Source organism: Aegilops tauschii, chromosome 3 (assembly GCF_002575655.3).
Source record: "Aegilops tauschii subsp. strangulata cultivar AL8/78 chromosome 3, Aet v6.0, whole genome shotgun sequence".
NCBI classification, from domain to species: domain Eukaryota; kingdom Viridiplantae; phylum Streptophyta; class Magnoliopsida; order Poales; family Poaceae; genus Aegilops; species Aegilops tauschii.
The window spans coordinates 191,613,325-191,624,852 of NC_053037.3; the positions used below are offsets into that span (position 1 = coordinate 191,613,325).

General features: G+C 50.4%; 1 protein-coding gene across 1 annotated transcript; it reads left to right on the top strand.

Annotated features, from left to right (window-relative positions):
* The first annotated feature begins 5,932 nt into the window (after positions 1–5,932).
* Positions 5,933–11,038, top strand: LOC109769293 (probable anion transporter 1, chloroplastic). Its single transcript, XM_020328047.4, has 10 exons — positions 5,933–6,601; positions 6,706–6,813; positions 6,954–7,109; positions 9,055–9,270; positions 9,354–9,563; positions 9,648–9,785; positions 9,926–10,027; positions 10,118–10,183; positions 10,293–10,377; positions 10,462–11,038. The coding sequence occupies exons 1-10, from the start codon at positions 6,212–6,214 to the stop codon at positions 10,557–10,559; spliced, it is 1,569 nt and encodes a 522-aa protein (XP_020183636.1). The 5' UTR covers positions 5,933–6,211; the 3' UTR covers positions 10,560–11,038.
* Positions 11,039–11,528: the final 490 nt, after the last annotated feature.

The following is an 11,528-nucleotide window of genomic DNA, read 5'->3' on the forward strand; positions in this document are numbered from 1 at the left end:
GTTGGCTATTGAAGATGCAAGGTGGTTTCCAGGAATGCTCGGATCAATTAATTGCATGCATTGGCAATGGAAGAACTGCCCCAAAGGTTTGCGAAGAATGTATCATGGTCACACCAGAGAGTCCACCATCATACTAGAAGCGGTGGCATCACATGACTTATGGATATGGCATGCTTTATTTGGAATGTCGGGTTCTCGCAATGACATCAATGTGCTTCAACGATCTCTGGTGTTCGGGAGGCTTTGCAATGGGGAATCATCGCCGTGCAACTACACCGTCAATGGTCGAGACTACAACATGGGATACTATCTTGCCGATGGTATCTATTCTTAGTGGGCGTCGTTTGTGAAGACCATATATGAACCGCATGGCAATAAACATAGCCACTTTGCAACAATGCATGAAGCGGCTAGGAAGGATGTGGAGAGGGCATTTGGTGTGCTTCAAGCTCGTTGGGGAATTGTGTGGAGCGCTTCAATGATGTGGGAATCAGAAACTTTGTGGCAGCTGATGACATGTTGTGTTATTCTGCACAATATGATTGTCGAGGATGAGAGTGATGGTGTAGCCCAAACCCATGATTTTGAAGCACATGGAGAACAAGTTGAGATCCCAGAATATCAAGATGCGGCTCAACTTATGAACTTCCTGCAGATGCATCAGAATCTTCGAGATCATCTGCACACGCAGCTACTCAATGATCTTGTGGAGCACATGCAGACCCACAATGACAACCAAGGAGCTAATGCTTGAGTTGTGCACTTAAAATAAATTTTATGTAAACGTTATCTATGCTCAATACCAATATTTGTTATTTACGTGCAACATTGTCTTCTATGATCGACGTGCATGGATTTGCATGGATTTGAGAGTCCGAACTTGAGATATGTGAATGTCGGGAGGAAAATATGAGGGCCCGTTAGGATGTGCCCGGGGGCGTCCGCGGATAAATAGGGGTTCAAATTTGTCAGGTCCGGCTGTAGATGCTCTTAGATGCTCAGGAGGAAAAGGTAGAAGAATAGGGCCCATTTTGAGCTCTGGCCCACACGCCAGCCGCAGCCCAATCAACAGATGGCCTCAACGCTCTTTTTTTGGTAAACTTTTCCTTCTTTATTTATTCATAAATAAAGTAGCATTGTTTACAAGTAAAAGGATAACCTAATCATGGGCGTTATCCATCCAAACACTCGGAGGAGAAAACCAACCTAGCTAACCTTGCTAGTTCATGAACTACTCGATTACGCTTTTCATTTAAGCTTGGCATAAACAAGAAGATATTGTATAAACTTGAAGAAGATATTGTATAAACTTGAAGAAGATATTGTATAAACTTGAAGAAGATATTGTGTTGAATTTTTTTTGACTCCCTGACAACGCACGGGTAATACTATACAATTAGAGGATATGTCTGCATTGGGCAAGAGACAGCGGTGGGGGTGGTTGCTGGTACAGGAGGCGAGGACGCTGGCAAGGCTCTGGTTGTTTTTAATAATTTGTCAAACCCAGTCGAGTATGTTCTTTCAGGTACTCCAAAAAAACACAGGACATCGGGGTCACTGGACGGGCTGCAGACTCAGCATGGAGAGGGGACACGCGATCAGGAGATGGAGGAGGGATCTCACACACCAGAGGCAGTCGGCCCAGGGGCCGCCGACGAACTGACGGGGCCGACGGAGCCCCGTCAGGAGCAATGAATATCCTTGGCTGGAACTGCCGAGGGGCGGGGAACCCTCGGACAGTTCGTGATCTTGTGAGCTTGGTGCAGGCTCAGTCCCCTAGTATCGTCTTCCTTTGTGAAACTAGGCAGCCAAAAAATAAAATGAAGAGACTGCGTGCTCGTTTAGGTTTAAGAAGTTTTGATGCTTTCGATTGTAATGGTCTTAGTGGTGGTCTTGCCTTGTATTGGCATGAGTCAGTGAGTCTTGATGTAAAAGAAATAAATGAACGATACATTGATGCGTATGTGACTGGTGTGGCGGGTGAGCCACCCTGGCGGCTTACCTACGTCTATGGTGAGCCTCGGACGGAGGATCGTTGTCGTATGTGGACAATGCTTCGTAATCTCCACCAACAGGCCAGCATGCCGTGGTGGGAGATTTTAACGAAGCGATGTGGAGTTTTGAGCACTTCTCCGACACACCACGTTCCGCAGGTTAGATGCTTGATTTTCGAGATGTTCTTGAAGTTTGTGGGTTGGGGGATCTCGGTTTTGCAGGCCTCCCATACACCTTCGACAATCGACGAGGAGGCCGAGCAAACGTCAAGGTTCGCCTTGACCGTGTGGTGGCGAATAATGCTTGGAGGGATGTTTTTGCACATGGAAAGGTGGAGCATTTGGTGGCGCCGAGCTCAGACCACCTAGCCATCATCCTCAAGTGTGTGCTGGAGGAGCCACACCAACAGGGGGCAGGAGGTGCAGGCAGTATGAGGTTATGTGGGAGCGGGACCCCGCCCTCCCAGAGGTAATTATGAACACTTGGACTGAGTTGGGCTCTATGTTGAATCTTGGTGATATTGCTTCTGGATTAGGAAATATGATGAAAAAGCTGCAGGAGTGGAGCCAGAATTTTTTTGGTAATGTCATTAAGGAAATTAACAAATCGCGCTCTCGCCTCGAAGAGCTTATGTCTATGAATGCAGATAGAAAGGAGATACGAGAGGCGACTGACCGAATGAACGAGTTGCTTTACAGAGAGGAGATGTTATGGATGCAGCGCTCCCGCATTGCATGGCTGCGAGAAGGTGATCGCAACACCCAGTTCTTTCATCAGAAGGCTGTTTGGCGTGCACACAAAAATCGTATTAAAGTTCTCATTGATGATGACGGTGTTACACATCAGGACCACGGGTCCATGGCGGCCATGGCAACAACATATGTTGCTAAACTTTTTGCTGCTGACCCCTCTCTTTGTGTGGATCCAGTAATTGATCTAATTAAACCTCGTGTGTCTGACCACATGAATGATGGACTATGTGCAGATTTTTCAGACAAGGAAATTGCCGATGCTCTGTTTCAGATTGGTCCGCTCAAGGCGCCGGGACCGGATAGCTTCCCCACGCGCTTTTTCCAGCGCAACTGGGATGTATGAGAGAGCAGGTAATTGCGGGGGTTAAGGAGTTCTTCCGGACAGGGATTATGCCTGAGGGGGTGAACAACACTTCTATTGTTCTCATCCCGAAGGTGGATAACCCTGAGAGGCTTACAGAGTTTTGCCCAATCAGCTTATGTAACGTCATCTACAAAGTGGTGGCGAAATGTCGGGTAAACCGGTTGAGGCCTATCTTGGATGACATTATTTCCCCTGAACAGAGCGCCTTTGTTCCTGGACGTATGATTACTGATAATGCTTTGATTGTGTTTGAGTGCTTTCATTCTATTCAGCAGGAGAAAGACCCAAGTAAAAGTTTCTGTGCGTATAAGCTGGACCTCTCCAAAGCATATGATAGGGTGGACTGGATCTTCTTGGAGCGAATGATGATTAAGATGGGTTTTGCTCGCCGGTGGGTGGACTGGATTATGGCTTGCGTCACCTCGGTGAGATATACAGTTAAATTTAATGGAACCCTTCTGGAATCGTTCGCACCGTCGCGTGGGCTGCGGCAAGGTGATCCTTTGTCCCCGTTCTTATTTTTGTTTGTGGCTGACGGTCTATCTGCTCTCTTGAAGGAAGGGGAGGAAAAAGGCGACTTCACCCAGCTAAGAGTGTGTCGCAGAGCTCCAGGAATTTCTCACCTTTTGTTCGCAGATGACACATTATTGTTTTTTAAGGCAGTGGAGGAAGAAGCCCTAAAGGTTCAGGAAGTGCTAACCACTTACGCCAATGCCACTGGACAATTCATTAATCCGGCCAAATGTAGTGCCCTTTTTGGTTCGTCTTGTGCTTTGGACAAATAGGAGGCAGTGAGAAAAACCCTCAACATCGGCACTGTTACTTTTGAGGAGAAATATTTGGGACTTCCAACGCCCGAAGGTCGCATGTCACGCGGTAAATTTCAGAATTTGCAATCTCGGTTATTGAAGAGGATTATTGCATGGGGAGACACCCTCTCTCTGGCGGGTAAGGAAACCATGATTAAAGCTGTTGCCCAAGCTATTCCCACTTATATTATGGGTGTTTTTAAGCTCCCAATGTCAGTATGTGATGACCTGAACAGAATGGTTCGCAATTTCTGGTGGGGCGCTTCTGAGGGAAAGAGGAAGACACACTGGTTGGCTTGGCCGAAGATCCAGGCACGGAAAAGCAGGGGCGGACTGGGCTTCAGGGATTTCCGCCTTTTTAACCAGGCTCTCCTAGCGAGACAGGCCTGGCGGTTGCTTACTAAACCCACCAGTTTATGTGCGCAGGTATTAAAGGCCCGATACTACCATGATGGTCATCTTGAGGACACGGTGTTCTCGGGGAATGCGTCCCCGACCTGGCAGGCTATCCAACACGGCCTTGAGCTCCTGAAAAAGGGCATCATTTGGCGTGTGGGGAATGGGCAGGACATTCGCATATGGCGGGACCGATGGCTGCCACGAGAGCCCTCGCGCCAGCCCATCACTCAGCAGGGCACTTGCCGCCTGAGGAGGGTGGCCGAGCTCCTCGATGGCGGAGGTTCTTGGCGCACCGATCTACTTCAGCGATATTTCCTGCCGACGTACGTCGCCGTCATCACCACCATCAAGACATCCCCACGTGTCACTGACGCTGTCATCGCTTGGGCGCCGGAGAAAAACGGTATCTTCACCGTTCGATCCACGTACCGCCTGGCAATGGACGAGCGCGAGCGTCCATTGGCCACCGCCACGAGCAGGGCACCGGATGGTCGTTGCGCCATCTCGAAGATCATATGGGGGTGCCCTGCTCCCCCAAAGGTACGCGTGTTTGCATGGAGGGTTGTCACAAATTCCCTTGCTACTTGGGCTAACAAAGCCTCACGACACCTCGAGGTTACTGACGTATGCCCCCTATGTGGTGTTGAACGCGAGGACGGATTCCACGCGCTATGCAGGTCCCCACTGGCGAGGGAGCTCTGGAGTATCATGGCGTTCGATTGGAACATCCCCAAGGTGGAGTCTATCCGCGACACGGGGCCTGAGTGGCTTTTTGCACTGTTGGAACCCCTGGATGAGACGGCGAGGCTGGTGGTACTCATGATCATGTGGCGAGTGTGGCATGTTCGTAATGAGATTACCCATGACAAACCACCGCCCCCGCCCGAGGCCTCTTGTCTTCCTACATGGGTACATCAATTCCCTGCTATGTATTCAGCAACACCCGGCGGCCAACATGGAGAAGGGGAAGATAGTTGTCTGCGCCACCCCATAGCGCGCGGAACCCAGCAAGAGGGATAGGGTGCGGACGTGCTGGACCCCCCAGCACGGGCTGGACCAAGCTTAACACCGATGGCAGTTTCGTTGCAGCCACATGAGCAGCAGGCGGAGGTATGATCCTTCGAGATGACAGAGGGGATATCATCTTCAGCGCATGCAGAGAAATCCGCATATGTGATAGCGCGTTGGAGGTGGAGCTCTCAGCTTGTAGAGAAGGCTTAGACCTTGCTCTACATAGGACCATGCTGCCTACCATTGTGGAGTTAGATAGCGCAGAGGCGGTGGCGATGCTCACAGCACCAACGACAGATAGATCACAGTACCGCGCTCTCGTTGGAGATATTAATAGCTTAGTACGCCGTCACGCCAGAGAGCTTGTATTTGTGCAGTGTAGCCGATGGCAGAACACTGCGAGTCATGAGTTGGCCGCGTATGGTCGTAGTACCCCACGTATGGCAGTCTGGTTCGCAGGAGGACCTGACTTTCTTGTAAACTTGGTTAAGGCTGAGAGGCCTACTTGAGTAATGAAATTTTATTTTCCCTCGCAAAAAAAAAAACAACGCACGGGCACCTACATAGTCCCTTAAAAAAGTGTCCCTGGGAAGAAATGCAACGCAGATGAGATGATACATGCATGGCATGCCACGTTAGCGTCCAGATGGCGAGCTGCGGTGCGCAGATAGCCTATAGCCAGACACAATCGTCCCGTCGGGGTGGTCGACCAACGAGAGCCATTCGTCTGCCCCAGGCGCGTACGATGGCCACTTCGACGCTTCCCTCGCACTCATCGTCGACTAGGGGAGTCAAAAATCTAGCTAGCTAGCATCTGCGCCGAGCCGATCGAGCACGCAAGCGAGAGGCCACGTCCGTGCACAGGCCTCCTCCCAGGCGCCATGCTCCGCCTGCTCCCGCTCTCCCTCTCCGCCCAGTGCCGGAGCGGCGGCCCGCCGTCGCACCGCTGCTTCGTCGACGGCGGCTCGCCGTCCCAGAGAGCCGGGCCAGGGCTCCTCGCGAACAAAGGAGTTCGCGTTCGAGTCCGGAGGCGAGCGCTCCGCGGGGCAGACGTCCAGCCGGACACCCCGCCATCGCGCAGGGACGGGGATAAGCCGCTGCACGCGGATGCCGAACAGGGGGAGGGCAGCGGCGTGGAGCTGCTGGACTCGATAAAGAAGCTGCTGCTGGAGGACGCCGAGCCCGGGGAGGAGGAGCAGGGGCAGTTCCCCAAGCGCTGGGCCATTGTCTTCCTCTGCTTCTCCGCCTTCCTCCTCTGCAACATGGACCGCGTACGTGCGCACCCCTAGCTGGGCTGCTTCCCCCACCTCCTCACTCCTCACCACCGACATCCATAGCTACTGAACCTCCAGCAATGGTTGCTATTAATTTGCAGGTAAACATGAGCATTGCCATCATGCCCATGTCCGCGGAGTACGGCTGGAACCCGCAAACCGTCGGCCTCATCCAGTCGTCCTTCTTTTGGGGCTACCTCCTAACTCAGGTCAGTGGTTCAGACCGGGGAGCAACCATTGATTGGTTCATACTGAACATGCACACACTCTGTATCTAAGATTCATGGAAGATCCGCAATTTACTCCTCCCCTTGGGTAGTACTAGTATCTAACACCATTGTCATTGCAGATAGCAGGAGGGATATGGGCAGACAAAGTTGGGGGGAAGACTGTTCTTGGTTTCGGGGTGATTTGGTGGTCAGTCGCCACAGCTCTTACGCCTGTGGCGGCAAAGCTAGGCTTGCCATTTCTCCTTGTTGTGCGTGCTTTTATGGGAATTGGAGAGGTAAGCCTTGATAATCATCCTTACTGTACAAAGCTACGTCACTGTAGCACTGTGACTTTGAGTCATAGAATGCTGTTCCTAATTTCATGGTGAAGTTGAACATTTGGTGCATTCTGTGTCTTCCAGTTTGCCTTTGGTAATTTGCACTACTTAACCGTTTGGTGTGGTGTTTGGACTGCTCAAGTTTTTTTATTTTCAAAAGGAGGATGCACCCTCGCCTCTGCATCTGGACGATGCATGCAGCCATATTATTAATTATTCCCAAAGACCTTACAAGGTAATACATCAATAAGCCTGAAGCCATCATCTTGGCAACGCCTGTTGCTACTCCTATCCCTTGATGAAGGGGTGCTGAATGTCTGAGCCTAATACCAAACAGACATCGCACCAAAGTCTAAAGCCGGATGCCTCATCCAAACCACTACCTAGACTGGGTCACACACCTGTCCGGCACACTCCCAGTGAGCACCGCACGCTGCAAGGGCCATCACCTCCAACTTCCATCGATCCATCCTCAGAGAAGAACTGATGCATCGACCTTACTAGGCCTCTCTGCCATCGACGCCACCACGACGTCAGACAGCGTCGCCCTCCTGCGCGAGTCCATCAACCCGCATCGGACGCCGAGCCTGCACCGCGCCACGCCACTGAGACCTGCCGTCATCGATGCGGAAGATGAAACCCCGCTCCACCTCTTGGCCCTTCCAATCAGCACCGGCTCCAAAACGATGCCCTCAAGAGAGAGAACGACACCATAGTTTCCGTCATCATCCGATCTGGGAGACCCAGATCCAGGGTTTCCCCCGAAGCAGATGCCTCCTGGAGGGAGAGGGGCATGCCAATTGCAGCTGCCCACGACCACTTAGCTCTGTCGACGACACCTTCAAGAAGGACACGAGGCCATGAGCGCCGTCGCCGCCCTAGGGTTTTCACCCGAGAAACCGTGGAGTGGGAAAAGGTAGGGCGGACCCGAACGACGTCTCCAGGAAGAGAAACGGCACCCTCGGGCGTCGTCCCCGTCGCGGCCGGCAGGAGCCGACCAGGGAATTATCCCAATTCGAATCCCCACCTCCCGCTCCGCCCACCCGGTGCCTGGCAAGCAGCGCAGCCATGTCTGTTACGACGGAGTGCATGATGCAAGTATTGGAGGAAGAAGCAGCTCGATGCCGTTGCTGCGGCACCAACCCCCCGGTGGATCACCGACCATCCGACCCGATCCCCGGCAGCCCGCCCGCCCCGCCGCGCCACCAGACAGGGAGGCCAACCTCGGGGCCGCCGCCCTGGATCCAAGGCCCTCCGCCCTAGATCGGGAGGAGCAGCGCCAGCACTGACACCACAGCCGCCGATAGGACGCTGGCCAGCCACCACACCGCCGAAGTCCAGATCTGGGCCGCCATGAACCAGATTGGCGCCACCGCAGCCCAGATCGGGGTCACACCCTCGAGCCAGGGAGCCCCGCGTCACCCTTTGACCCGTGAGAGGGAGGAGTGCCTCTGCCGCCGCCGGCGTACGCACGGGCTAAGCCCGGCGCCTACCACCAGCGGCAACAGAGGGGAGGGAGAGGAAGGGGCGGAGACCCGGCGGCTAGGGGTGGAGCCCCTCGGTCGCCCGTGCGGGGGGCGACAGGGGGGAGGGGAGGAGAGGAGAGGAAGTAAATCAGTACAATGAAATAGTTTTTGGACTGCTCAAGTGCTTCCCGAAGTGATATCATTGCATGCATTTCTTGATTTAGTTGTCGTCCTGTCTGAATTTGCTGTGAAGTTAGTGTGATAAAATAAGGGGTACCAGATCTTAGGTTCAAATATTGCTTTAAACGTAGAGAATAAGCCAACTGGGGGAAGGGCCAAATTATATAATAGGAGAAGAAAGGCAAACAAAGTTGTAGTTGATGTTCTTCATACACCGGTGCATCATGGACATGACAAAATATAAATTCTTGCAACAGGGGGTTGCCATGCCTGCAATGAATAATATACTTTCAAAATGGGTTCCTGTATCAGAGAGGAGCAGATCATTGGCTCTTGTATATAGTGGGATGTACCTAGGGTCAGTGACAGGACTCGCATTTTCGCCATTCCTGATATACAAGTTTGGGTGGCCATCAGTCTTCTATTCCTTCGGCTCTCTCGGGACTGTCTGGTTCGCGACATGGGCGGCCAAGGTACTTCGGTGTTGTGAATTACTGTGTAACTTCTCTGCTTTTGTTTTCGTCATGTCTGAATTTGTTGTCTGTTATCTTAAAAGGCTTATAGTACTCCACTTGAGGATCCGGGGATTAGTGCTGAAGAAAAGAAGCTTATCATTAGTGAAACCACATCAGGAGAGCCTGTTACAACAATTCCATGGGGAGTAATATTGTCAAAACCGCCTGTTTGGGCACTTATAGCTTGCCACTTTTGCCATAACTGGGGAACTTTTATCTTGCTCACATGGATGCCTACGTACTACAACCAGGTATCATCAACATCGTTGTTACCTAATTGAGCATCATGAACTGCAAACCCCTTTCTTTATAAAGACAAACTTAATATAAAATAGGTTTTGAAATTCAACCTCACGGAGTCCAGCCTTTTCTGCGTCCTTCCCTGGCTAACAATGGCGATTTCTGCAAATGTTGGTGGTTGGATTGCAGACACACTTGTTAGTAGAGGAACATCAGTGACAACGGTTCGCAAGGTAAATTAAACACTTTGATATTCTGAGTTTATATTCCCCAGTGATGTATGGGGCTAAGATAACCAGGATCCAGTTTTTGAACTTGTACTAAAGAAAGATGTCATCAATATTGTTACCCTATGCACGTCCACCTGTTGCAGATCATGCAATCAATTGGTTTCTTAGGGCCAGCCTTTTTTCTCAGTCAACTGAGCCATATCGATTCACCAGCACTGGCAGTTTTGTGCATGGCTTGTAGCCAGGTGAGGCTCCCTTTTACTTCTTGTCGTTGATAATATTTTCTTCGTATAGAGCAACTCTGTTTTATATCTGAATCTTTTTCCAAATGTCAGGGAAGTGATGCATTTTCTCAGTCTGGTCTATACTCCAATCATCAAGATATCGGTCCTCGATACGCCGTAATCATCTGACTATAGCATAATATTTCAGTGGACTATAATCTTAGATGTTCTGTAAAGTCGTACTGAATATATGCTACCAAAAGGTGATGAACTTCCTGTCTTGCAGGGTGTACTACTTGGTCTCTCCAACACAGCTGGGGTTCTAGCTGGTGTATTTGGCACAGCAGCAACTGGATACATCTTGCAGCACGGTCTGCCCTGATCCTAAACTCTTTACGCTACGTAACATATTACACTGTCAATTTGCACGTCTCATCCTTCAAACAAAAATGCAGGTTCTTGGGACGATGTCTTCAAATTGTCTGTAACTCTTTATCTTGTTGGAACTGTGATATGGAATTTATTTTCAACGGGCGAGAAAATCATTGATTGATATGTATAGCCCGCTTCTGGTTAACGACTCATCCCTGCTAGTAGTAGATACTGCCCTGGGTGGACACAATTCATTCTGCATGCACTGCTCCAACTCCTGGGAGGAAAGAAAGAAGCAAACAACAGACTGCCAGATCTAATATGTACCAGCAAGCAACAGCTGCACATAATTCAGGATCTTAATTTTGAAACGGAGCATGAATTGAGCACAGGAACGCGCAGCGGCCGGTTGTATAGGGATGTGTAGTGTGCGAGTGATTATAGGTATCCTGTACATATTCTGTCATACACGCATAGTGTTTTTGACCTGTAAGCCTCTTTTCTTTTTCTTTTTGGAATAACTCACTTCTGTGACATATCATCATAGTCTAGTTTTGTTTCCTGATTATTTCAGGATCATAAACATGGATGCACTGAACATTTGATGAGTATTTAACACTCACTTTGATCTATACAACTTTTGTAGCATGTATGTTTAAATGAGGAAGTGCAACTCTGTTTCATCCTGTGAACGCTCAGATGTTCAGGTTTTTTGTGGTGGAACCAGCCCATCATAATTCAAGTCCTAGACTTGGCACTGATGCTCGCATTCAAGCTTCACGACAATGTTCGTTTAATGGGAGGAGATATTCTCGTTGACTACGAAACGCCTGTGGTGGCTTCGTCAAATCTAAAGATGTTGTGTCAACGAAACGCATGTGGTGGCTTCGTCAAATCTAAAGATGTTGTGTCAACGAAACGCATGTGGTGGCTTCGTCAAATCTAAAGATGTGTCAACGAAACGCATGTGGTGGCTTCGTCAAATCTAAAGATGTTGTGACCGCTCAATATCACTAAGGTGCTTATAGGCGTAGGGTGTGCGTGCGTGTATTCATAGGGGTGACAGAACCGGTGGCTAGGGTTAGGCTCGTCCTCGTCCTCTCACGCGTCGCCCCCGCGAGCGACCCGGGGCAACTCTTGCTCGTCGCCT